Genomic DNA, 27176 nt, shown 5'->3' on the forward strand with positions numbered 1-27176 from the left:
ACGGTCTTAGGAGGAGACAACCAGGATGCACGAGATGCTTGGAGACAAGATTTCTCATCAGTCACGGTTTTCACCTGCATTTTGCCTCTGTTAAAGACTGATTTTTGCAGACTGATTTACATCAAGATGAGTGAGGACCTTGCATGTGCTTTTCCAAATGTTTATAGAGAGACTTGGAAAGTTAAATCCCTTCTCAGTGAAACGTCAGTCTCAAGCAATCCCCTTTCAGACCTGCCATGGGATGAAGGATTGACCCGAGATGAAGACGCTGGTGTCCTGGTCCCAGGTGGATGTTTCTATCCCAAGCTCTCACCTCCCCCACCTCCATCCCATTCGGGATCATCCAACAGCACTGAAGCACAGCTTTGTTCAGTACAGATTTTTATTATGAAAATAGAGGCAAACCATCTGCAAATCAGAGGAAATACAGAAAAAATCTAGGCGAAAGAGGTGAATCCCATAGCTGGAGGACCCTGTGCAGCAAAAGTATGCTGGTACATGATACTAAAAAAAAAGGACAATTGCAAAATGTAATTTCTTTTACTTTGTAAAAGAAATGTAGGGAAGAACAGCAAATAACATTGGATCATATGTTAATATTTCAGTGGGTGTCCACAACTCCTGCTATTTCCTCCATCTCCTGCACAGCTCCCTTTTGCCTACCAGTAAATAAAAACAAAGTCATAAAAAATACACCTGGGAAATGATCGCGTCCCTCTGTGTGGATTATAGCAACCTTTCCACACCCCTGTCCGCACCAGCTCGCTCCCTCGGGAAGCCACACGCAGCCGGGACCATTTGCAGGCAGAGCTTCATCAGCACGGCGCAGCGCAGCGTACAAATTGTTAAGGGCTGGGATGTTTTTGCATCAGAGGTACCTGCAGTGCTGACTCCATGCGCCAATCATGTCTAATAACTGCTGACCATTGCAGCCTGTGTCCCTACAGCCCCTGCTCTTTTCCAAAATAAATTGGCTGCTCTGGGCTAAAACCACCATGAACCCATGGGGATGTCTCCTCCGAGCCTGGTTCCCCTTTGCAGCCTGTAGCGATGTAAGTAGAGTCAATGAAGTCCTGGAGTCTCATCCCAAAGTGGACACCTAAATAGGGCAGAAGAATCACTTTCTCCACCTCCCTCTTTCTCTCCTTTGATTTTAAATAGGGGATGACCAGCTCAAATGTTTACATCTGTGCTGTAGAGACATGAATTCAGCCGCAGAGCATGGTGGACCTGCAACCACCGAGATAGGGAAAATTAGATATATTCCCAATTTGTTTTATTTTCTTACTTGACATTGGGAATATTTGCAGGTGAGAGACTTTGTTAGACTAAGAATTCATCTTCATTCACCCCACAGTGGTCAAACTTTTCTAGGAAGCCAAAGGAAAACTGCCCAACCACAGCTCATAAACGCAGAGCTGCTCCTGTTCCCCAAAGGAGGATCCATCTGGGCCATGCTCATGCTCTACTATTTGTCCTCCTGGGTCTTATTTGAAAGATGCTTAGGCAAAGCCTTTTCTTCTTGTATCCATGCTCCAGTAACATGGTCTGTTACTCATCACTCATAATCCCCCTGATTGGAAAAGCGGTCACCTAATCAGGGCAGAAGTTTTGCCAAGTGATGTACGTAGATGCTTTCCGATCATCCCCAGCTCGAGTTTGTTTATGTGTAGGGGGATTATTAGCAAGACATAATGTGAGTTAAAGCAATCAGCATCAGTTAGAAAAGGGGAGCTGGATAATTTATTCCTTGCTGTCATTTAATTCCTGAGAGAAAATCCCCAAACAAGGGACAAGGCGGGGGCAACTGGTCAGCAAGGGCTGAGCCTACACACCAGCTCGCTGTCTCTTTAGCTTGCAGAAATAGGGCAGAGCTGTGCAAAGATTACTGGAGCAAGAACATCTTGCACAAAAAAGCAAGCTTAAAAGGATAGAAAGCTTTCAGGAAGCAGCAGTCTTCCACCATGGCCTGTTTTCCAGTGAATGGTTTAATTCACTGCTTTTCATGTAATAGTTTAGTGTACTATTATCACGGTCAGTTATCAGTCTACCTATTTAGGGCTGACGAATTTGCCACCAGCAAAATAAATGCAGGGAAATAAAAGCCAATTAAAACAACAGAAATGCTGAAAGAAATCTTCAAAATCAAACAGATCTACTGGGGGAAAAAAGGAATAAAATGAAAACAGTCCTTAATTTTGTGTAACTATCCATTTGGCTCATCTTGTGACCACATGGGGTTTGAAGACAAGCTGGCCCAATTTTTGCAAGCTAATAGTGGTGTATCGATCATTCCTTCAGCTCCTGCCATTGCTTTGTGGCATGGGAAGTCTTTGCTGTAGTTAATGGCAGGATATTCATTTAATGGACAGGACGTAGAGCAGCAGGGGCTACACTGGGGGATGGAGCGCAGGGCGCACACCAAATCCAGCAATGGTGAGCGCTGCTAAAAGCACGGAGGGAAGGGGATCACTTCACACTGGGTAATTTTAACTGGGGGGGTTGCTGCTGGAGCTCCAAAGGGACGTGCAGGTACTGAAAGTTAGCATTGTATGGACATGGTGTTGCGCCTCTCTGCCTTCGTGCAACCTCAAAGGCAAAACCTGGCAGCTAAGGAGGGATCGGGAGGGTGGAGGGTGATGCTCTGGGCATGGGGAGCACCCAGATTTGGGGAGGGAGTGGTGAACCCCCTTCTTACTGTTGCTGAAGCGAGCTCTGGCAGTAATGTCTGGGATGCAAAAGCAACTGAACCCCCACGGCAAGTCTGAAGTGGCACTTCAAGTGATTGCCCAGCAAAGCCGTTCATTCTTCTCCCCCAAAACCACTCTGAACAGCAAGTTGGCTTGGCCAGGTGGCCACGGAGGTGCACCTTGGAGGTGGCCACCATGTCACTAAGCTTTGTCAGAGGGGTCCTATGGGTCGGCACAGCCCATAGGACCAGCATCTCCATGCCAGATGTGGGGATGCTCATCCACACCCATGGTGGGAACAGCTTCTGCTAACCCCCAACTCCACCCGGGCTGGTGGGGTGTGGGGAGCAAGCTAAAGCCTCCTTTTCTTGGCAGAGCAATTAAACACACCTTTTGCTGGTGCCACGCTGTGGTCACTACTGCAAATGCGTGACACAGAGGACAGTTGTTGAGGGTTTCTCCCTACCTCAGTGAGGCTGTAGGTGGCACAGACCAACGGTCTTCAGGTTTAGGAGCCACATCTTGGCACTGCAACTGAGCTTGTGGTACAAGAAACAGGTCTGGCAACCTCCCAAATGCCGCTCTGAAACTGTGGCTGTGCAATGAATGCCCCTAACTCCATAATAAATATACCCAGGGTTATCCTGCACAATCAACCCACGCATAAGGTTATTTTAAACTAGGAAAAATGATGTCTTCATATAAACCGTGCATTAGTTCCCAGCCAGAGCTCTTAATCCAGCTCTGCAAATTAAGCCATGTGGGTGGCTGTTTGGCCTCCATGGGGATCGTTACTGACCTCGGTGGCCCTTCCCCAGGTGTCAGCAGGGTCCCCATCCCCGAGTCCTTTGGCCATGACATCCTCCCTTATTTCTGGCTGCAATTTTTCCACAGTAGCAGCCCCTGCACTGCTCCATGTGTCTGCAGGATGGCTGGAGCTGGTGTCAGCTGCTGGAAGGCTAGGGACCAGTGATGGTCTGCTCCAACTCCTGCCAAGAAGTTGGTGATGGCAAGTCTCATAATGTTTGGTGAGATTTTTGGTGTTTTTTTTTTTTTAAGCTCCAGCTCTTGGAGTCATGTGAATATATCTGAAATCACAGATTTCATTTACTTGCTTTAGAAAAACGAGCTTCTCAGCCCTCTTGTTAGCAAAAAAACCCCACCAAACCTGTTGAATTGAGGACTCTTATATACGATATAAAAAAAGAAGCCAAAATATGTTTTTATATCCCTCCCTCACCCCCAAATTTCACATTGTGTCAGCCAGTTTTGACTGAGGTTTGATTCAGGGATTGCTGTGTGCTGAAGTCCAGATCCTCCCAGGTTTTCCACTCCTGGCTCACACCAAATACTGTGATATGTTTCCAGGGAACCAGTTCCCACAGGACCATGGATCTTGGTGGTGGACGCAGCAACCCCATACCCAAGTGAGCAGGCATCAGCCCTTACTTCCCTGAGTCCTTGATCCTTACCATCATGGGACCTGTAGGACCTCATAGTCATCAGCAGCAGCCTCTGTCTTCACCACGATGATGGGGCTGCTGTGGCCACCCACTGGCACACGGCCAGTTGCCAGGTCTTCAGGGAGTTCCTCTCCCTCACCAAGAGGGCTTTGCTTCTTGAGGTGGTTCTTCTGATGCCTCTTGAAATGTCCAGCGGTGGTGTAGCTTTGCCCACAGTCGGAGCAGATGAAGGGGCCCCGGCGGGTGTGAGTGAGCTGGTGCTTCATGAGGTTGGCCTTCTGTGAGAAGCTTTTGCTGCACTGGCGGCACTGGAAGGGTGCCTCTCCCGTGTGGACCCGCTGGTGGGTAATCAAGATCTCCTTCCTCTTGAAGTCCTTCCCGCACGTGGCACACTTGAATGGCCGGTCCTCAGCATGGGAGGGCTGGTGGAGACGGAGCTGGGCCCTGTTGGGGAAGACCTGCCCACACTTGCTGCAGCGGTTGGGCTCATACTTGGTGTGGACCCTCCGGTGGGTGATGAGGGCAATCTCCTTGTGGAAACCTCTCCCGCAGATGGCACAGGTGAAGGGCCACTCCTCACCCTGCGGTCCCAGGGAAACTGGAGCCGACGGTGGCTGGTGCTCCCGCGTGTGGACACGCTGGTGGGCAGTGAGGGCAACCTTCTGGGTGAAGGCTCGGCCGCAGGCAGCACAGGGGAAGGGGCGCTCACCGGTGTGGGTGCGGCGGTGGACGATGAGGCGGGACTTGTCGATGAAGGCTTTGGGGCAGTCGGCGCAGGGGAAGGGACGCTCCCCGGTGTGGATGTGGTGGTGGACCGCCAGCTGAGCCTTCTGGGCAAAGGCCTTCCCACACTCGCTGCAGGAGAAGGGCCGCTCGCTGATGGGGAGCAGCCGACAGGGGACAGCCGGGCTCTCCTCATCTTTGCCAGCCACCTTGGCATTGGCATTGGTCTTGACATTGGCATTGGTCTTGACATTGGCATCGGTCTTGACACTGGCATCGGTGTTGGCGTTGGCATTGCTATCGCCATTGGCCTCGCCATTGCCTTTGGCCTCGCCATTGCCATTGGCCTTGGTGTCGGTGTTGGCGCCGGTGTCTTCGCCGCCTCCCTTGTCCCTGCCACACTCATGGACACAGCGGTGCTTGACCAAGGCGATCTTCTGGCGGAAGCCCTTGCTGCAGGTGGGGCAGGGGAAGGGCCGGTCACCGGTGTGGACGTGCTGGTGGGTGACCAGCTGGGTACGTTGGGCGAAGTGCTTACCGCGCTGCCCACACCCGTAGGGCTTCTCCCTGGTGTGGGTCCGCTCATGCTTGGTCAGCTCCCCCCGCTTGGCAAAACCCTTGCCGCAAGCCCCGCAGCGGTGACCCCCATCCTCGGCATGAGCCCATTGGTGGTTGGCCAGGTTGCCCTTCTTGGTGAACGTCTTTCCACATTGCCCACAGGTGTGGGTACCACTGAGGGTAGCGGGGGGCTGCCCACCCCCTGAGGCACTGGGGGTCTCCTTTTCCCGCGCATGGACACGGCGATGGGCTGTGAGGCCGACCTTCTGGCTGAAGCGCTTTCCACAGGTGGTGCAGATGTAAGGGGCTTGCTGGGGATGGTGGCCCTGGTGGTGCCGCAGCATCTCCCTCTTGCTGCCAAAGCGGTCCCCACAGGTTCCGCAAACGTGGGCACCGGGCCGCTCGTGGGTCTGCTGATGCCGGGCGAGGTGGATCTTCTGCCGAAAGCATCGCCCGCACACAGGGCAGGGGTAGGGCTCCTCCCCGGTGTGAATCCTCTGGTGGGTCACCAGCACTGACTTCTTCTTGAACTCCTTCCCACAGGTGCTGCAGTGGAAGATCTTCTTCCCTGCCGGAGTGGATTCGGCCACAATGGCCTTGGCAGCGTCCCACTGGGCGTCCTTGGTGCTGTGGACCCGCTGGTGCTTGATGAGGGTGATCTTCTGGCGGAAGCCACGGCCGCATACACCGCACTTGAAGGGACGGTCACCCGTGTGGATCCGGTGGTGTGCCACCAGCTGCGACTTGTCCACGAAGCTCTTCTGGCAGCTGCTGCATTGGTAGGGTTTCTCACCTGTGTGGATCCGTTGGTGCACGATGAGCTGTGACTTCTGGGTGAAGTTCTTCCCACAGTCCAGGCACTTGTACGGCCGCTCGCCTGTGTGGATCCTCTGGTGCTCCTTGAGTTGTGATTTGGTGATGAACCTCTTGCCACAGTTGGTGCAGGGGAATGGTCTCTCGCCCGTGTGAGTCCGGAGGTGCTTGGTGAGGTCTACCTTCATCTTGAAGCTCTTCCTGCACTCAGTGCAGGCATGGGGCTTCTCCCTTGTCTCAGGATCACTCTGTGTGCTGTGCTTGCTATGGTATCTCCCATTGGCCTCCTTTCCAGCTCTGATGGCTTCCTGGTCATGCATCTCTCCAGCCTGGTCAACATTGCCTTCCTCACAACCTTCAGCCTCTACCTCCTCCTTATGGGATTTCTGGTGGGCTGCCAAGATGCCCTTGTGCTTAAAACTGTCCCCACAAATCACGCAAGTGTACGACTTCTCCCGAGTGTGGCTGAGAAAATTCTCTGCCTCCGAGAGCTCCAGCGTCATCATGGCTGGCTGTTCCATCACCTGGTTCTTCAGAGGTGGGGGCTCGGGTGGTGTTCACTAGGGGAGGCATCGCTGGGAGTCCTCCTGGCCATTGCCACCAGTTTTCCCTGCCTGCCAGGGCTGCTGGGAGGTAGCGACCATGGGAAAGTGGCAGCGCTGGTTTGAGTTACTCTTCTTTAGATGAAAGCCTGTGTCTTCCTTCATGAGGGCTGAACCTGAGAAGAAACCAAGGCAGGTGTTATTGTCAAGGCCAACAGGAAAAAAAGCCAAAACCCAAACCACTTTTAGTGTGGTAAAATGTCATGTGGAAACAAAAATGATAAAAAAAAGCCCAGCCAAGCTTAGTTAATTCTAGTAAAACCAAAGGCCAAGAGACTGTAAAATCTAGGAGGGGATTGAAGGGGTTTGCTGGATCTGCCTGGCACAGGCTGGACTTTCTCCACATCTCCAGGTACTCATGACAAGGAACTGGTGGTTTGGGGGGGGGGTGTCCTCCTGCTGTGCTGATCTCTGATCAGGAACCAACATCACTTTCCCTTCAGAGGGGTGGTGAAGGTTGGTGGTCATAACCATCAGGGACCAGCTCATGGTCATTAGCACCTCTAGAGGTAAATCCCTTTCGATGAAGAGCACACCCAGACCCATTTCTGGAGGATCTCTGGGGTGGTGCAATCCCTGGTCTGAGCCAGGATGACCAGACCAAGGGCTGGGGCCAGGACCAGACATGTCCCATGTGAAGAGTGGTCACTGAGATCATCTGAGCCTCCTTCAGTGCACTGGCAGAGAGGGACCTTCTGGGACAACAAGGGGGAATGTTGAGGATCAGCAAACAGCTGCTCATCTCTAGAACATATCATGTTGTTCTCCCCAGCCTCCAGACAGCACCAAAATCTCACATCTGTGAAACAAAACTGCCTGAGCATTGTCTGATGCTCATCTGGCTGTGCAAACCCCGTGGGGCTCCTGTCCCTCGGAGGGTACCCATTGATTTTTCTAGAGATTTTGTGTCATGTCCGACTCAGTGAGGGGACAGGGACATCTGGGTCACAGCTGTAGCCAGACAGGCTGGAGGCAGAAGTGAAACTCACACTGATGTCCTCGGTTCCCTGCGCAGCACCAGGGCAGACACCAGAGCCTCTGCAAGGCTGCTGGGGCTGGTGGCCAGGAAGACGTCTGAACACACAGAGAGGTTGTCCTGGTGTTCCAGAGGACAGCAAGGACTCAACTCCTTCCCCTGTCCCCTTGCCCTGAGGTTAGACTGCCAAAGGTCCACCTTTGCCTTGGTGCCAGCTTCAATTTGCAGATTTGTCACGTCTGACCCATGAAGGGTGCAGCCACACCACCACCAGCATCGCCCTAACTGCATGAAAAGTCCAGGCTGAAGAAGAACCCCGTTTGCCATTGACTTTCTTAATGGGAGAACCAGCACCAAACTGACCCAGGAACTTATCTGGAGCAACTCCTGGGGAGGGCTCCCTGATGGTGGTCCAGTCAGCCAAAAATCTCTCCTCCCCTGCTCCTTGACTCCCAATTGCCCCAAAGTGATGAGGCGTCCTGAGAAGTCCCTGCCCAACCCCTCAGCTGGGCAAAGGAAGCCCTGATCCAGCCATCCCAGCATGCATCCAGGGCATTTGCACCTCTATCCTTTCTCACCAAGAGAAAGGATGGGTGTTGGGTGAGATGTTCTTTGGGGACCTTTCATTTAGGGTGAGAAATGGAGGTTGCTTTAGTCTCTGTGGTGACCAACTTTTCCGAGCCCAGAGATGACTCTGGGCAAACTTTTGTCTCTGGGTGTTCCATGTGCTGGGCTGTTTTTCCCAGAGGTGACAGCGTGTCAGCACAGCTGCCTGAATTTCGCTTGTGAAATGTGAATGGGAGCAGCTCCTCAGGTGTTGCTTTGCTCCTTTCAGTGGAAATAACCCCCCCCACACCAGCACACACAGAGGCGCAGCCATAGGCAGGCACAGCTTCCCCTTGCAAGGCAGAGGCTGGACCTATTAACTCATTCCCATCCGTGCCTCCAGCACTCCTGAAAACATCGCACAGATGCCCCAGAATCATGGGTTTTAGGCAGATTTTAAAGGACGGATGCCCCTTCTCATGTTGTGCTGCTGTTCCTACTCCCTGGGTTTATCCAAGCTGCCTGCTCCCACACCAAGCAGGACCAGCTGTACCTCCAACTCCACCGGTCACCTCCAGCCAGGGGAGCAAGCCAAAGCTCTCAGGGCAGGATTCAGCCCGAGAAGGACGAGCAAGGCGATGTATCCCAGCCAGTGCAGTTTGCTCCACCGCAGCCAACCTTGACGAACGCTCCAGCTTTGTAGCGGTGACCCCAACTTCCCGAGATGTCCTGCTGCTGCCCTGGGATGCTGCGGGACACATGCAGACACCACGGAGGGGTTCAGCCCTGAGCATCCCATCCTGGCCCCAGACATCCCAGCTCAGCCCTTTACTGACCTGTCTCCCATCTCCCTCAGCAGCACGCAGGTTGGGAAAGTATCCAAGTGTCATTGACCAAATTTTCTTATTTCTACCCACTTTGAGCTCTTCTTCGTCTTCCAGCTACTCCGTTCGTGTCTGCTGGTGCTGACTCACAGGAAGCCTGTGTCAGTGATGTAAAAACTACCGGGGGAGGAGAGACAGAAAAAGAGGAGCTGGCTCAGGGAGACAAGGGGCTTGGGGATAGGAAACAGCAACCCTAAAACCTCTCGGGCATGTCTGGGGGGATCCCCAGCCATCACTGCCTCCCTGCCGGTCCCCCTGCCTGGCTGCCCAAGTGCCTGGTCCCTGGGCTGCAGGCTCCTGGGAGCTGTAGTCCTCGGCAGGGATGCTGCTCATCAGTTTTGGAGGATGCCTATGTTTGCTGGCTGGGGGTTGTTAAAGGGAAATGCAGTGCCGACGCTGCAGCAGGCTGGAAATAGCTTTTGATTTACATTAGTTCTCTTTTTTAATTGCTATTTTTAGGTAGCTAAACCGCACTGCTTTGCATTAGAAGTCACCATTACATACCTCCGAGACCTCATTGTCGATGCTTTCGCTCTCTCTTCGTGTGGCTGACCCCCCCTTGGAGTTGTGCAAGCAAGAAAAGCCATCCTCTTCTCCTCTTCTATCACCTTTTTGTCTGTGAATCTCAAAACACTTTGCAGTGAGGTGACTTGAAAGGGGACATCTGGTGAGACAGTGGCAGAGCCCAGGTCTGGGAGGTCTCCACCCAGTGAGTCCAAGAAAATTGTTTCTTCCCCGTGGCTGCGAGTCTCCTTGTGAGTGTCCAGCTCCCAGGGGAGGCTGGACTGTCTGTTCCTAGTGCTCTGTAGCAGTTAGCAGGCTGCCTGCATGGGGCTGCGGTTATGACCAGCAGCACCAATGCCTACAGAATTCCACAGTAAATCCATGGTCCTGCCAGTCTGGGTCACGTAGCAGGTCCTGGAGCATTTGGTGGCTGCTGGACATGTGCTAATTTGGGGTGATGGAAAACTCAATCCATATCTCTGAAACAAACGGTGATGTTCCTGGGCACTGGAGCACAATTTTCTTAACTCTCGTGTCTTTACCCGAAACTTTTAGCTTGAGTCAGAGCTGGATGCAGGGATGAGTCCCAGGGAAGAACTGGATGACGCCATCCTGAATGGAGTTTAGCTGTGTGGATGCAAGTCAGCTTGGTGCCCTCAGGGCCGGAGAATTGTCCTTGCCTCAGTCAAATTACTCATACAGACATAGCCACTTTGCCTAGCCATTTATCACTAGCACCTTGCAGACAGCAGCTCGGGTAGTACAGGTTAAGGTGTTGGGGGGATGCACTCTCAGAATTAGGTCTTTTTTTAGAAATAGTAATTTTTAAAAGATGAAAATAATTGTTCTGTAGAAAAAGTTCAGCTTGTGATGGTCATTGCATTTTTTGTGCTCCTTGTGTTTTCTGATTTCAAATATGCGGTCCCTGCTGTCACTTAGAAGCCAAACCCATGTCTCCTGACAGCATGATTCAGATGAAATGACTCCACAACTGTTTCAAAGCATGACATGGGGAAACAGAAGAGAAGGATGAGGATGTGCATCTGATGTAGATTGCTCATGGGATTTTGAACTTAGATCCAAAGTTTTGCCTCAGTTTCCCCACCTCTAAAATTTGGCTGAAATACTGTAACTATTATTTCTGTCTTTTACAGGAATTTAGTATCCTCAGGAAAAAAAATGCTGTTATATCCCAGTTTTGAAACCCTGGAAAAAACAGCTCTGGTTTTCCTTGACCTTTTGGGTAGGAAGTTGTACCCTCTGGATTGCCCCCTGTCACACTCCTGGCTCACAAGTGGCTTGCCAAGTGACACAAAAAGGAGTAACATTGGCATTCTCTTTGGTTTTCCTTTCCCAGTTACAAAATAAAGGACAAAACCCAGGAGAAACTGGATGTTTTAATGTTTCCTTTTGTTTTGTTTGGGTTTTGTTTTTTTTTAGTTAAGGAAGTGGGGTGACACAGATTAAAACACTTGGCTAGTTGAAGGGGAAGCCCCAGGCAAAGCTGCAGTGAAGTCCTCTGATATCTGTGACCTTATGCTGTTGCAGCAGATACCTTTCTTGTCCTCAGTGGGGGTCATATGTGGTGACTCAGGTGACAAATTTTCCTGGTGAAGACCAGATATGGAGACACCATCTGCCCTAATGCAGAGTAGCAACTTCATGCTGCTTCACGCTCAATTAGCAGTGAGGAGCCTTTGAAAGTGGGGGTCCTGCTCCTTTCCACCATCTGTGCCCATGCTCTCTTGGGACTGTGGGTGCATGATGACTCAATTTAGTTAGATGACTTGGGAAAGCACCCTAAAAAAAAACCAGAAAAAGGAAAACCCTTTAAGAGCTTTCCACTGCTCCAGGCAGCTGAGTCTTCTTTTCTATCTCTCCCACCCCAAATTCTTAAGGTCTGCTCTAATTTCTTTTGCAAATATTATGGATCTAGGCCATGCAAAGACCTCATGGAATGGGGTGGAAGAGAAAAGGGTGATTTAAAGGCTGCCTGCCACAAAACTGGTCAGCAAGGACACAGCTAACTAGCTGGGAAGAAAGACACAAGGGCTGAGGATGCTGCAGCAAAAAACATCAATAATGCTTAGAAACAAAGCCTGGGCATTTGGGGGTGCACCTTGTCACTAGTGCAAACAATATGTCATTCATGGAGAAAAATTTAAGAGCCAGTCGCTTTCCAGTTTAGCAGTAGACAGCAAAACCTGACCTGCTGAGAGACTAGGAGATTGCATGTCATCTTCTTGTTCACAGTTAGTGAATTTTTGGCAAACTGCAAGTTGATGGTAAATAGCTTCCTTCAGAGAGAACAGGAAGATGCTGCAGCCAATTCAGCTGGGGAGAGAGCCCTTTGGAGAAGCACGTCCCACCATGTCCACTCCATCACACGGGAAGGGTAAGAGACACACACAGTGGACTGAACTCCCAGTTCTTTCAACCACATTCTGGACACTTTCACAAGTGGCAGTGAAGAGCCCACAGTCCCCAAACCAAGAGGAAAACCACAACCAAGTTATCTAAAACACAACTAGAAACAGACAGCTAAACCACCTGAGACTGAATTCACAGCCCTTCATTGATCTGGGAACAGATTCATTCCAGACTTTGCAACCATGACCACTGAAAGCAAGGTATGGATCAAGGTCCTCTTAGTTTATATTACAAGAACAAGAAAAACAAAATAGAATGTAAGAGTACAGATGGGCCTGACTCTGATTTTGCTGGGTCCTGGACAAGGGCAGGATTTTTTTGTTACTCTCATCCATGGAGTAGGAAAGACCCAGAGGTGATGACAGCCCAAGCTGCAGAGCACAGGCTGAGAGCTTGGGTCCCTTCTGGTCCATGGAGACGGACAAGTTTCTCCAGAAAGTGATTCAGAGGCAAAAATCTTAGTCAGATATTCTCAATCACCTCTCAAAGAGCTTTTCTTTCTATTTTGAAATGCAGCGGAGGTGGGAGACATGAAGAAATCTGGATGCTTAGTTCAAGGTTTGAAGGGGAGCAAAGTCAATGATGTTCACCACCCCAGGACAGCGGCTGTCAGCAGGGATCCTGTGTGTCCTTTACATTTGCGTTCACCCTGGCCATCCCCAACCTCCTTTGGTCATCCAGACACCGTGACCATGGAGAGGAGAGAGCACAGCCTCTTGCACAGATGAGGAGCCTGGGCCACCTTTCATGGAGCCCACATGGCCATGTTCTTGGTTTTCAGCTTTCCCCAGAAGACCAGTCTGATATGCAGAGCCAGGTGCTTTGCTGCCAAGGAATGAATGTTTACAGCTACGGAATTTCCAGCCAGCATATATTTATTCTTGTCTTTATTCAGCTTTGCTGAGATTTTTGGGGGGGGGGCAAGCTTGCACTGCTCCTTCCTCATTTCAATTCCTGGTCTGGTTCCTATTTTTAGCATCCCTTTCATGATGCTTCTACTTTCTTCAAACCACCACACTGTAAACCTGCTGGGCAAGACATGAAATAAAACTGCATCTCAGTGCCAAAGCTGGAGGAAAAAGCACATCCAGAGTTGTCATTTATGAAGTAAGTAAGTGCTTGAATTGCCCTAGCTACCGTAAAGAGCAGGAACTGGACCTTGATGTAGAAAGCACCAAACAGAGGTTGATACTGGGACTCCTGTGTTCAGCTCTGAGCCCTGGCATTGAGTTATCCCCTCTGCCTCTGCTTCAGTTAATTTCCAAGTTTTTGCCTATATATTTACTTTATTTGGAAGGGAGAGTGCTTGTTTTGCTCCCTCTTTCATTCCTGACCACTACTCTGGTTGTAGCCAACCATGGGAATACCACAAGCTTGGTCACATCTGCTACCCTTTTTCACTGTTGTACTCTTAGAAATATGCATCCTGTTCTTTCCATCAAAAGCACTTATAACCCTTATTCATTCAACCATTTTAATTTAAGCACTTTTAGGAAATCTCAAGAGCCCTTTACTTAAAGTAGACCTGGGTGACTATGTGGTAGTATCTGATCTGCTGTCAAGCCAAGAGTTTGTTCAGGTAAAGTTAAAAAAATTTTTTCAACATTTTTTCCTGGAAAATAAACACAATCCTTTGAATATCTCTTACCTTCAACCCATAATGAAACATTTTGGTTTAGGATATGGTTGACTCCTTCTAAGGGAAAGAAAAATACCTCCAACCTACCAAAATGTAAAGATTGCATTTATTTTTGAAGTAAGAAGATTGAAAGATTTTCAGAAGTTTTTGCTGGCTTTATAATTAGTTGTCCTACATTCCCCTTTTCTGTCAGCTTTAAGAATTCACAAATTTGTAGTAAGGTGAAAAAACTTCCAGAGGACCAGAAACTTCCTTTCCTCCCTTACATTAAAATGCTTCTTGGTCCCTTTCCAGCTTATGGTCAAAGGGACTGCCAGGGTGAATTCAGGCCTTTGACTCCTTGGCTGGGATTCAGCTCCGAGTTAGGATGCTTAAATGAAGCACCGACATTCAAGTGCCTCCAAAATATACCGATAGAAAGAGGAGATCGTAACAGGGGGAAAAGTGCTTTAACCTCAGCTTAACCCACCGTGGCTTAAGCCTTAACACTGCCGAGGAGCTGGACCCATTTCCAGGCAGGCAGGCAGCGCTGGGCTGTCGTGATGCTCCTACGCAGCCGGAGCTCGACGGCAGTTCTTTGCCGTACCGCCTCGCACGATGCTTCTGGTGGAGCCTGACCCACTCTTTGTGGTGGCGCTTGTTTACCAGAATTAAATACTTTTATATTGCTGGATGAAGGATTCACATTGGCAGAGCTACACGCCGAAGCGTGTGGTTGTAGAGGGCATATTCAGACTGAGCAGATGTATAATGCTGCTATTACATGCCTGCTGTCCAAAATTCCCCTGCAGACTGGGGCTAAACCCTGGGAATTGTCTTGCTGAGGGCAGCTGAATGCTTTTCTCCTCAAACTCAGCATCTGGCTGGCCGTGCTGGCATGCAATACTAGCACAGACCTTCACAGCCCTGTGCCACTTTCCATGCTGGGTGCTTGGCAATTAATTTGTGAAAAGCAAGCAGAGCGGAGTTAAGCAATGTTAGGTTGAGCATTAGCAGCTGAGCTGCTCTGAGCCCCCAGCATCTGCAAACAATTTGGTGAGCAGAAAGGGGCCCCCTTATGTTGAGCTAAAGATGGATCAGGCTTATTACTTGCATGGAGATGTTAAAATGAAAAGCAGGCTGCTATTTTCTTTGCTACAGACTTTGTCCTATATTTAACAAGAAAGTCCTTCTGAGTTAAAAGGAGTCCTATTCTCACAGAAAACTAATCACAGGGGCTGAAGCGTTGAGCCACAGGAAACCCGTGTCAAAATTTTGCAAAAACTATCCAGGCAAAAAAGGAGAGAAAGGGGCTCAAAGGGAGGCAGACAATGCTGCAGGAATAGGGCTCCCAGATGACATGGGCCAGGTGTATCCATGGTCCCTGAAAGCATCCCTCATCCCAGGGACCATAAGACGGGGACATGCCAGAGGGCTAGAAAAGCAAAGGATGAACCTCTACAGGTTGTGCTTGGCACAGGAGCTCCCCAACTCTCTGTCCCCCTGGGCTTTAATAGAGACAAACAATAAGGAACATCTATAGGCTCTGGGGTGATTTCTACCATACACCACTTTATGGACAGGAGGAAAGTCTTGGAGACATTAGCTGTGTCCCACTTGTTCCTTTAAGATGCTGCTGCCTGCAGTGTGAGCAAAGGGATGCTGATCTGTGACTTGTTTTCCCATTTTTCCCATTACATCCATAGGACTGGTGTGTGTGTGAGTGAGCTACCTGATTTTGGGTGGTCTGTCCAAGGAAATTCATCACAAGCTCCTCAGCTTCTGGTCACACCTGAACTCTTAGCTGTGGACAGAGACAGGCATGCAAGGGGCTGGTTAGAGGGTTTTGCAGTTAAGAAGAGCAGCTTGTAACAATGACCCCACGTGGGCTCGTGCTCAGAAAATGAGCTCTCCTGATTTATCTTCCCTTCCTGCACTTCAGCTCTTGAGCACAGATGCAGGCAGAGAGGCTTACAGGTGCTTTTGGGAACACTGTGGTATCCATATGCCCACGCAGCCCCTCTCTTTCCTGCTGCCTCCCTCTGACAGCCCCACATACCCTGAGACTCTATCTGGGAGCAGTGAGGGCTGGCTGGTCCCTGAGGGATGGGGAGCCGTGGGAAACCTCATACAGGCACTGCCCAGGGGTTGCAGTCGCTCAGGGGCTGGACGTAGCAGGCAGAAGCTCCATTTGGGGTTGGTCAGGGCCATTAAGGCTTACTGGTGTCCTCAGGACCCTGATGCTCAGCCTAGGGAAAAACCAGCAGGTGATGCTTTGGAGAGAGGAGCAAGAACCCAGGAAGGTGCAGGAACACCCACAAGCTCGTTCCTCCTTCACCCCGCCATGAGCAGCAAATGGAATCATCAGCTGCGTCATCCAACACGGGGCTTTAATGTAGCCTGAAGTCACTGATAATAAATTAACTTAATAGAGAGGCAAAGCTGTAAGTAAGATTTGATCTGGATCTAACACCTTCCCGCAGGGAAGCCCAAGTTTTCACGGTGTTTCCCAGGCTCTGTGTCTCTCCTTCATGTTGTTAGATCTGATGCACAACTCAGTTTTGCCATCCGGTCAGAGCCCTTACATTCACCTCTTCCATTCTTCACGTTCCCTGCTCCTCTCTCTGCCCTTCAACCTACCCCAAGCTAGTTAAAGGTAGTACAAATTAACTTGATCGAAGTGACACATTCTTTGTCACAAGGTTTTTTCTGCTTCTTTGCCTGTCCATTCTGATGGGGAAGTTTTGAGCCCTGCAATACTGGCTGAATAAGCGTGTGCCCTTTATGCACAACGCACTGCAGCTCATCTGTGCCGCAAAAGGCTCCTATTAATCTCTGCCTGCAGCCTAGGTCAACACTCTGGGCCGTGACTAGGAATAACTAGTTTTCAGGGCTGCTTAGCTTGTAGTTCACAAGATCAACATTTAGTTTCCCAAGTCCTTTATCCCCAAAGCGAGTTCACAGCAGTGCTGTTCCCAGCTCTCCTGAAGGGACTGGTTTTCTGCTCTGCAGACAGGTCTAAGGGCGAGTGAACTTCAGCACAGGTCTAGTGATGGATTATTCTTGCATGACTTCAAAACCCTGTTACTCTCCTGGCAGAAGTTCTTGTCCACATTCAGACCCTCACTCTTCAGTCTGTTTTGCTCCTCAGAGGCCAACACACATGTAGAAATGAGAACGGTCTGTATCTTATTCCACTTGCAAAGCATCTTATCCTGTTTTTCAGATGATGAAAAAGGAGAAAATCTTGTGACTTGGTAGGGAAGGATCTCCAGATCTCTGCTTCCTACTTCTGCCTTCAGTTTGCAGTGACTTGGAGGAGGACAGAGACAGAAATCAGCTTGGGGTGGAAAAAAAGAGTGAGCAGTGGGGCTCTGCAACGCCCTTTTACAAAGGATAGCAATGGGCTGTAATCACCTCCTGTGCAATTAGCAGAGAGCCACAGGCCAGCACTGCCCACCTCACCTACCCCATTGCAGGGGCTGCTTTTGTTTCCAGGTTAACACTGACCCTAGAAAAGGAGATCACAGATTTTTCTATGACCTTGCTCAGAAAATCTGTAGGTGGGGACTACTTAGAAGCTTCAGTCTTTTGATGGATATCTCTTGCCTTTGCTTTGTTCCAGCATAAGAAATCACTTTCAAGGGAGGGACTGTGCTTTGGGTCAGGAGATGGAGGCAGAAGCTCCAAGTGTGCCTTGGCTACAGGCAGTTCAGCTTGACAACCTGGTCCCGTGTGGTGCTACCTGGTTGCATCACTTTGGCTCTGGATGGGATGAGAGGTAGCTAAGGTGGTGGTGATAAGTAAATACTCATTCCCCATGGAGGCTGCTAGTCAAAAGTGAACAGATAAAGCATGTGTAGATGTATGTGATACTGAGTTTCCTGTTGCTCACCCAATTTTCACCCTGGTCTTTTTCCCTCTCCTCACTCCCTGTCTGTGGGGACACCAGGCTCCCTGCAGCCTGGGATTCTTGAAGAAGTTCTCATGGGAAATATCACGTTCTCAAAGGGCAAGTAAACATCCCAGGGCACTTACGTTGGAGCAGATGTTTGCTCTGGCCCCAAAGACCCTCTCATTCCCACCATACCAGAACATGCTGAGCGCCAATCAGCTCCACGCGTCCCATTGAAGCACGAAACACGCACTCTTGCGCAAGTGCTCCCCACCACAGCCTGTCTCCATCTCTCCTCCAGAAAGGCCATGCTGAATGCTGGAGACAGAACTGATGCTGAGATGATACACACAGATAGTCAATGAGTCAAGGAGTTGATCAAAAAAAGTCCCACAGCCAAATTCCTCCATGCATTGCTAGAAATAGGACAGCAATTGTCTCAAGACAATCCTTACCTGACCCACTGCGCAAGACCAGATTTCTTTTTAAAAGTCATCACAGCTTGGATGTCTCTTCATTAACATAACTTTTACTTTGATTTAACTCCATTGGTTTCAGCTTGACCACGCTGAATTTACTGTATAGACTTGAAGGCAAAATCCGACCTTGTAGGCATCCTTTTCACTTGGTGACCGAGACTGCTCAGTGAATGCTTACAGGTGTGGTTTTCTGCATAAAATCTGTGCAGTGGAGAATGGGGCAATGACTTGGATTTTAAGCATTTTATTATTACCTGGGAGCCTTTTTAATGGCTTTCAGGAGAAAAGGATGAAGGCTATTTTGCTACTGTGAGGATTTGACTTTGTTCAGTCCCCAGATAGATAAATCCATTTTTTTCTCATGGAGCTGGGATTATTCCATAGTCCTGATCCAAACCCAACACAACCATCAGCAGCAGGCACCAGAGCTGGCAGCCCAAACTAACTGCAAGGCATCTCTTTGGAGGTGTCCTTGAGGAAGTCACAGTGTAATGTCCCAGGCAGATCCCGGCGGTACCCAAGGAAGACTCCCTTTGCATTTCGAGCATTTTGCTCTCACAGGTGGGACACTGAGAGTGGAATTTAGCTCATGGATGAAAACACCCATACTTAGGACATTGTTTCAGTTTCTCACACCATGGTGTCTGGTGTCATTTGAGATGCCCTTCCTGGCCTCCAGTTACTCATCCAGAAAGGTCAAGTCCTCCCATAAGGCCTGTGTCCTTATAGTCCTATGCAGACACCTTAGGGCACTTCACATGGTACGTATGTGTGGGTCACCGACTGGAGCCCTGGCGTCAGTGTGTGGTGGTCTGAGCTCTCAGTATAGTCAGTGGAGAGCTGGTCAACTCAATCAGCAGAGCCTAGAGCGGTCTTCACCAGCTACACCCATTTGGTTACCACTGGTATGCATCTTGCTATGGCATTGTTCACCTGTTGCACTGTGGGTAGAATGTAGTGTGGTTCTCTCAGTGATAGCTTATGAAAAAAAAGACAGAAAAGAGGCTCACTTTATTTCCTTTTTTCTTTAAATAATTACTTTATTGAGGAGATATTACAAACTATCAGCCCCGATTTTCCCCAGAAGCTGGGACACCCACACTGGCCATGGTCAATGGTGGAAGATCCAGTGATATCCAGGAAAGCTACTCACATTGACTCACTGCCCTGTCTGTGTGCAGGGGCACAATAATACAAATGGCAAACCTCCCACACCAGTTCCTTTTGCTGGTAAAAATCTCTACAGCCCTATGCTAGACTAATGAAAAGGAAATAAATGCCAGCCACTCGGTGATTACTTTCTCCTCACTGAAAGGTTCTGTTGGACCTCTGCCCCTCAGCAAGCCTAACAGAGGCTGGTTTTGCTTTGCTAGCTTGGCTCAGCCCTATTCTTCCTAAGGAATATAATTTTCCAGTCCTACAGTGAAGCATCTACCCACCATATGGCCCAGACCCATTTTTCTAATAAGGGTGTCCCTTAGATGCCCCTAGAACATCTTAAACTACTTGTTTTCCCCTATCCGTCTGCCTTTTCTGTCCCAGAAATGAACCTCCACCAGGTCAGAGGGATTTGAGGGGAAGCTTCGTATCAACGAGTTTCACTACAGTTTATAGGTGAGCAGACAAAAGTAAGTTCCTTCAGAGGCTGTCAGAGCTTGCTTTGCTGTTTGAAATCATGTGCTGGGCCTGACTACATCAAAGGCTGAGGGAGTCTAAGCACCATAATTACTATGTGCTTTTGGGGTTTGGCAGCTGTACTCAGTGTTGTGCTTGAGTCACCACAACAAAGCACCTCAACACGATGGTGTCCAAGTAGCTAGTAAAGGCAAAGCTCAAGAACGGTTTGTCCTGTTCTTTTCCTTCTCTCCATGCCTCAGTTTCCCCACCTAGAGAGGCAGCTGCTCCAGAGTAGGCAGTGCAGACAACCAGCAGCTTGGGTCTAAAGTGTTACAGCAGGTAGTTGCCCAAAGTCATGCTGCGTGACTTTCGGATGCCTCCAAGAGGATGCCATCTGCAACATGTCCTGGGAGAAGGAAGCGGTGTGTGCCTTGGGGATGGGGAGGGGGCTTCTTTTCTTGCACAAAACCAGAGAGGTAGAGCTACTATTTCACTATGGAACATTTTTCCACTTGCCTCTTGGACTCTATGTATCACAGCAACACAAAAAACCCTAATATGTGTCTTTGTTCTGCAGTGGCCAGGTGGCCATGTAGCAGTGCTGCAGAGAAATCTTGGCAAATGGCTCAGGGGACTGTGGATTCCCTCCACGTCTCTGCTTCACCAGGGACTTTCAAGACAGAAAGATCCATCTGACTAGAGAACACTCAAACAAAATCATTGGCAGTGAGCAATAAAGACTGCTGAACTCTCCATGCTTCTGAGTAGCTGCACAATCTCCTTTACACCAGGGAGAGGAAGGGAAAACATCCCAACAGGGAAATAGTTTCCAGTTCTCTAGTTCATAAAGTCTGAAGACTGTTTCAACTATTCCTGCCGCTTGGTTAGAATTCCCTAAATCATGCCTAATAAAGTCAAAATCCTACCAAGAGCTTCACAGGAACAGGTAGGGAAGCAGGTGGCTGAGAACCAGCACGAGCGTCGCTCAAGCTGGTGAAGCCCCTGACACCTCTGGTACTTGTGGTGGCAAAGGCACCTGCTCATCAGAGATGTAAAACTCGGTGCTAAGAAAAGCCATTCTCATTTACATCCACGTAGTGGGGTTGTGGGGCCACAAACCAGAATACAGTCTGCTGGCCTCTGGGCTAGCTTTGGAAAAACAAGTCATTGATTTTGCATAACTTACTTTTAGGGACCTGGCTTAAGCCAATCTGAGAGCCTGGTTTGGGGGATTCAAGGCTTAAAACTCTGGTCTAGCTGGCAGTAGTTTCTTCCAGATCTGTACCATCCAGTTGAGTAGGGTCCTTCAGCCCAGTAGGATCAAGGTGTGGATCAGAGCTATATGAGGGAGAAGAGAGTTGACCCTTGCTTTAAACTCTTGCCTAGATGCGAGAGGCTCCCTTCAGCTTTCTCAGAAACACAGTAATAGAATAAAAATAAATCCTGCCTGGTCCCATATGTTGCCCACACAACACAATTTTGGCATCCACAACTTTGGCAGGCTTTAGAGGCACAAGCATACTGTTACGAAGGATGCCAAGCTCTTATCTCTCCATCTCCAAGTGCTCCGAGGAGGCTTGGCTCTCCAGCCCCATCTCACAGCTGTGAGGAGGTGATACCCTGAGCGTTGTACTCTGAAAACAGCAGCAGAGGACCAGTTTCCAGCAGGGCTCTGCCTCATCGACCTCACTGTCCCTTCAGGTTGACCTCCTCACCCCCAGACACCGCACACATAAAGGCCGGCAGAGTTTGTCTCCATCTCTCCCCTTTCCCAAAGAACTTTCCCCCAGGAGCAGGCACCAGACCTGCTCAGCTCTCCTCTTTGCTCTTCATGGGGGCCAGAGCTGTCTGCTCAGGGTGGTGGGGTCCACCGCCGGTCCTTGTGGCCTCCCCCCGTTTGGCACAGGGAGCAGTTCCTTCCCGTGCGTGGATTTTCTGGTGCCTCCTCAGGTACTTCTTCAGCCGGTAGCGCTTCCCACAGACCCCACACTTGTAGGCCCCACCTCGGGAATGGAGCAACTGGTGTTTAATAAGATGGCGCTTCTGAGGGAAGCATTTCCCACACTTGGTGCACTTGCAAGGCCCCATTCGGACATGGATTGTTTGGTGGCGGAAGAGGTTGGCCTTCTGGTTGAAGGTCTTCTCGCACTCGGGGCACTGGTAGGGCTCCTCCTTGGTGTGAATCCTCTGATGCCGAACCAGATTTGACCTCTGGGTGAAGCTCTTCCCGCACTCGGTGCATTTGAAGGGCTCGCTCATGTGGACTCGCTGGTGGCGGATCAGCTTGCGGTTCATGCGGAAGCTCTCCCCGCACTCGCTGCACTTGTACGGCCCCTCGCTCGTGTGAATCTTCCTGTGTCTGGTCAGGTTTGATTTCTGATTGAAGCTCTTCCCGCACTCGGGACAGGGGAATGTCCGTTCAACCTTGGGAGCTCCTTTTGCTGAGGGATCTTTCTTGGACATGGGTTTCTCCTGGTTCTCCATCATCCCCTCTTTGGTGGGCCGATAGCATTTCTTCTGCTTCCTCTTTGGGCTCTGGCTCTCCTGGTGGTTGGCCTCCACACCAGGTTCTTCTTTAATTTGGATCCTCTGGATAGCACTGAGGTTTGGCTTCTGCCCATAATACATCCCAAACTCAGTGCTTTCCTGTGGTTCTTCTTTCACATGGAGGACCCGGTTACTGGCTGTGGGGACTTCCCATTCATGCTGCCCATCAGCATCTTCTTCCTTTTTAAGCTGCCTCCCCTGTAAAGCCGTCAGTGGGATCTTTGGATCAAAGAGCTTTCCATAGTCTGGGTTTTCTGGTGGCTCTTCCTTGATGTAAAGTTTCTGGCAGGCTATTGCAGTAACGTTGGCTGTGTCATCAGTGGGTGGGTCTGGTTCCTCCTTCATCTGGATTTTCCAAGGAGGGCTTTTTGGATTAGATGGGTTTCTAGGTATGCTACACCCCTGGGCTACATCTCCTTCATGGGACGTATTCTCCAACATACTCTCCTCTGACCTGAAGGCAAAATCAGGCTCCTCTTTAATCTGGATGACCTGGAGAGACACACCTTTGACGTGTCCCTCGAGTGGCTTTTGCTTAGCATGGTTCCTCTGGTGGACGTTGAAATACCGCTTGGTGCTCAAGCTCTTCCCGCACTCCGTACAAATGAAAGGCCCCCCGCGGAGGTGTATCTTCTGGTGGGCCAGCAGCGTGGCGCTTTGCCCAAAGCACCTACTGCAGTCAGGGCATTTGAAGGGCTTCTCTCGCTTGTGGATCTCCTTGTGGGCGGTGAGGGTCCCCTTCTTCACAAAGCTCTTCCCACACTCGGTGCAGGCGAATGGCCTCTTCTCCGTGTGGGTCCGCATGTGGATGTTGAAGTAGATCTTTGTGCTCAGGCTCTTGCCGCAGCGGGCGCAGAGGTAGGGACCACCCTTGGCGTGTGTCTTCTGGTGGGCGACCAGGCATATCTCCAGGCGAAAGCAGCGCCCACACTCCCCGCAGCAGAAGGGCCTCTCTCCTGTGTGGATGCTCTGGTGGGTCGTGAGGTGGCCCCGGGTGGTGAATCGCCTCCCACACTCCCCGCAAGTGAAGAGCTCCTCTGCCGTGTGGATCCGCTGGTGTCTCTTCAGGTTTCCCTTCTTGCTGAAGGATTTGCCGCACTCGTGACACGAGTGAGTCTTTAGCACCGTGCGCTTAAATAAGTCCTTCATGGCAGCAGTGCCCTGCACCCGGCGGTGCGTGGTGGGGCTGCCAAGCAGCCGGCAGGTACAGAAAAGCCACGATGTTATGGGGACGGTCTGTCTGGGAGGATACAAAAACCATCAGGACACGCACATCAAAGTGTACTTTGATGGATGCACTTTATTCCCCGCAGGGGAAAGGGTGCTGCTGCTGTACGCCAGCTCTGGGCCAACAAGGAGTGCGTGGTCTTCCTCATTGCTCAGCCGCCTTCCACCTCAGCTTGCAGACGCAATGTTTGTAACTCCATCTCCTGCCTCCTCTGATCTCCTGGAGGGGCTTCCCTGACATTCGTGGAGACTCAGATTGCCGGACTGAAAAAATAAAAGGAAAATTATTAAGTCATTATTTCCTCTCCACCTCCTGTGTTCTCTATGTAAACACAACGGGTGGCACCTTGACTGCTCCATGGGAGACTGAACCTGAGACCTTTGAAGCCACAGGCTCATCTGGGCTCCAACAGAGAGAGCAGGAACAGGCAAATTTCCCCTGGCAATGGGGGGTTCCGTGATGCACTCGCTGCTGCAATGACACTGGGGTTTCGGCTCTACTAGTGCTGCACTAGTGATTTACTCTCAGCATAGGCCTCCGTCCTTTTACTAAGAAGATTTATAAGTAAATAATTAATTAATGCACTTTGCAGTAATTGTTGTAATTAGTCCCATTTTTGAGGAGTGACTGTGCAGCAACCAAAATCCCCCAGACTTAGAAGAAAACCAAACTGGGCACCATCTGCAAACTGGGATGTGCTGCTTTGTACTGGCAGACCTCCATGCACAGAGGAAGGCAGGTCAGCAGTGTCCTCAGTGGGCAGCTGGAGAAGTGAGACATGGAAACCTTAAGTCCTTTTCAAGAGGGTTCAACTGACAGCTGGGTCTGGGTCCTACGTATTTTCATGAGAAAAAAAAATAAAAATCAGGGCCAACAGAGATGTGAGCAACACCTCCTATCAAGACTCCGAATTGCAGCAGGGAAAAGATCCAGAAAGACTGAGGGGAGGAAGACAGTGGTGCTGGAGATGACTGTCAACAAGAATATACGTGGCTGGGAAGGTTTTTACTGATGGTACTGATGGCTGAAGGTGCTGCTGCCAAAATCACCGGTTATGGGGCAGGCTGCCAGCAAGGACATGGGTTGTCAGTGAAATCTGTCCCTGGAGGTCTGGGTCTCTGGGAAGGCTGTGGCTGAGAAGATGAGTCCCTGGGGAGCCTGTCACCAAGGTGCAGGGGGTTGGGGAGGAGGGATGCCATTTATCAGGGGACAGGCGATGGGAGATGTGGAGTAGAAACATCCGAGCACAACTGCGATGCAGAGTGCAGCTGCACACTCCTCAGAGGAGAGAGGTCGGAGTGGTAAATGAAGTGGGCAGCTACGTCAGATTTCAGAGGACAGTTGTAACAGGCAAAGTTCCTTCAGATTTGGTCGTGCCACTTGTGTTTTCCCTTCAGCTAACCCACTGGTGCTGGTAAGAGCCACTACTGAAGCACAGTGGTACTCCTGTGCAAGCTGAATTTTCCATGCTGATACAGAGGAACCACAGGAAAACAAACCCAAAAATAATAAACAACTACCTGCAAAATGATACTGAGCCAGGAGAGATAAAACACACCCACTTGGAGCAGGATCTGGGTCTAGTGTTTGTTAGCGGAGGGGAGACTCTGGGGGGACGTGACCCTGTCCTTAGGTGGGGGAGCAGCTATGTGACACCTACAACTGGTTTAAATGCAGCAGACAAAGCCTCAGCATTGGCTGGGCTGGAAAAAGGACTCAGAAAAGTTCAATAGCGTATTTTTACTGAGGAAGGTCATCAACCCCCTGAGTGGGTTTAGCCTCCCGCCACCAAGGACCGTCCTGCCGGCTCTGGCTGATGCTGAGGGGCCGTGCAGGTGGGTGCTGGGCTTGCTGCGGTGGCCACGGCCTCTCTCCTCGCCACGGATGCTCGCACCGGTCTCACAGAGGACACAACTCACCGGCAGCAGCGTTTCAATCGCCTCTGGGTTTTGGCAAAAAGCAGCAAATCCCTGAATTCAGATCAGGGTAGAAGAAGAAATTCCTGCCTACTTCTTCCTTTTTTTTTCAGGTTTTTTTGGAGGGGGTTGGGTTTTGGTTGTTTTTTTTTTTTTTTCAGTATCCAGATCCTACAGCTCCAAATCCTGCCTTTACTTCCAGCTCTGCAATCCACCGGGCTCAGGGTTTGAATCAAGGGCAGAACCAGATCCCAGTGAGTTGCTTCATCCTCTATTTGAGCTACCCGGAGAAACGAAGGGCGGTTGGCCGAAAGCATCTTACCTGAGCGGGCCATCAATCTCTGGCTGGCATTTCTCTCCTCCGGGGCAGTCTCAGTGGCACACCAGTGTTTGCGACTTGGCTGCAAGTTGTGTTGCAGCCGCAGCTGGGCTGACCTAAAGGAAGTCTGTGGCCAGTGCAGTGAGAGCTACCGGAGGAAGGGTGAAGCCAAACAAAGACAAAGAGCAAAGGTTGAAGGAGCAGGGGGGGGAGGAGGACAGGGGAGATGCTCTCCACTCCCACCGCCAAGAGGGATTTTTCCACGCCGCTGCCAAGGTGTTAGCAGGAGCGTGGGGAGGGAGACGAGAGGGATTTCTCCCTTGATGTGCTTTTCTTCTGCACCGCTATATTGGTGGGAAGCTGGAAGGGTCCCTGGCTCGCACTGCCTTCTGGGAATTGTAGTTCTCCCCAGCAGCTCTGGTCCCCCATCCTGCCCTCTCTGCCCTGGCAGCCAGTGGGTCAGGATCAGGCCATTTCTCACTTGCCCCAGCTGAGAGTGTTTTGCCTTTTTTTGTTGTTGTTGTGGGAAGGAAAACATCCCGCAGTGCTGCAAGCATCCTTCTTCCCTCCCAGGCTGATTGTCCGAGACTTGCTCCAGGAAGCATCAGGAGAGGAAAGATGCATTTCACGGAGGATTTCTGTGTCCGTAGCAGCTTGCAATCCCCCTGGGGGGAGGTAGCAACCGAGGCCGGTGCCTAGTTACCAGCAAATGTTCCATTTTAATGCTCAGTGAAAGCACAAAAGGAGTGTGCAGATTTGACAAGGGTGGACACTGAGGCATATGGACTTGATTTAGCAGAGTGATGAGCAGCACCTGGGAGCCTCGGCAGCACCTCACGGAAAGTGCCCAGACCTTCCTGGATCTGCCCTGCACAATGAGGTTTAGAGGCTCAGCAGGAAGCTCTAGCCCAGGTTGCTTCTCTGGGAGGGTTTTAGGAACATGTGCATCATGCAAAGCTGACTCTTCCCTGGGGCAGCGATTCGGGGCTGTCTCATGTCTCTGAGGCTGGACATTAACACTCATTCCTGCATAAGCCAGCACCTCCAATCCTGTCCTAAATATGACACAAGGCTGCAAACATGCTGTTCTCCTCCTCTTTGATTCAGGGAAACTGAGGCAGGAGATGGTAAGGTGCCTGGCTCAGATCACACAAGGAATTCCAAGGTTACAGAGTTCCTGGAGTTCTACACACTGTACCTGCCTTGGATAAAGTCTGCTGCTGTATTTTCTATCCCAGTACAAACCAGCAGCATGAGGCAGCAGCACCAGGATGAAGGTAGACTTACATTCCAGTTTGCATCCCAGTCCGGTGAAGGAAGAAGTCATAAAAATCTAACCATCTTTATACCAGTCCACGCACATCAGAC

At 50.3% G+C, this 27176-nt stretch overlaps 1 protein-coding gene across 1 annotated transcript; it reads right to left on the bottom strand.

The window, feature by feature from the left end:
• Positions 1-521: 521 nt before the first annotated feature.
• LOC104317990 (zinc finger protein 91-like) lies at positions 522-26122 on the bottom strand. The gene is made up of 6 exons (XM_069799903.1): positions 25812-26122; positions 21610-23836; positions 16896-17147; positions 8925-9119; positions 7839-7923; positions 522-6805 (listed from the first exon to the last, which is right to left on the bottom strand). Exons 2-6 carry the CDS (start codon positions 23492-23494, stop codon positions 4165-4167), a joined length of 5058 nt encoding a protein of 1685 aa, XP_069656004.1. The 5' UTR covers positions 23495-23836; positions 25812-26122; the 3' UTR covers positions 522-4164.
• Between the last annotated feature and the right edge of the window lie 1054 nt (positions 26123-27176).

This window comes from Haliaeetus albicilla, chromosome 2 (assembly GCF_947461875.1).
Source record: "Haliaeetus albicilla chromosome 2, bHalAlb1.1, whole genome shotgun sequence".
In the NCBI taxonomy this organism is placed as follows: Eukaryota; Metazoa; Chordata; class Aves; order Accipitriformes; family Accipitridae; genus Haliaeetus; species Haliaeetus albicilla.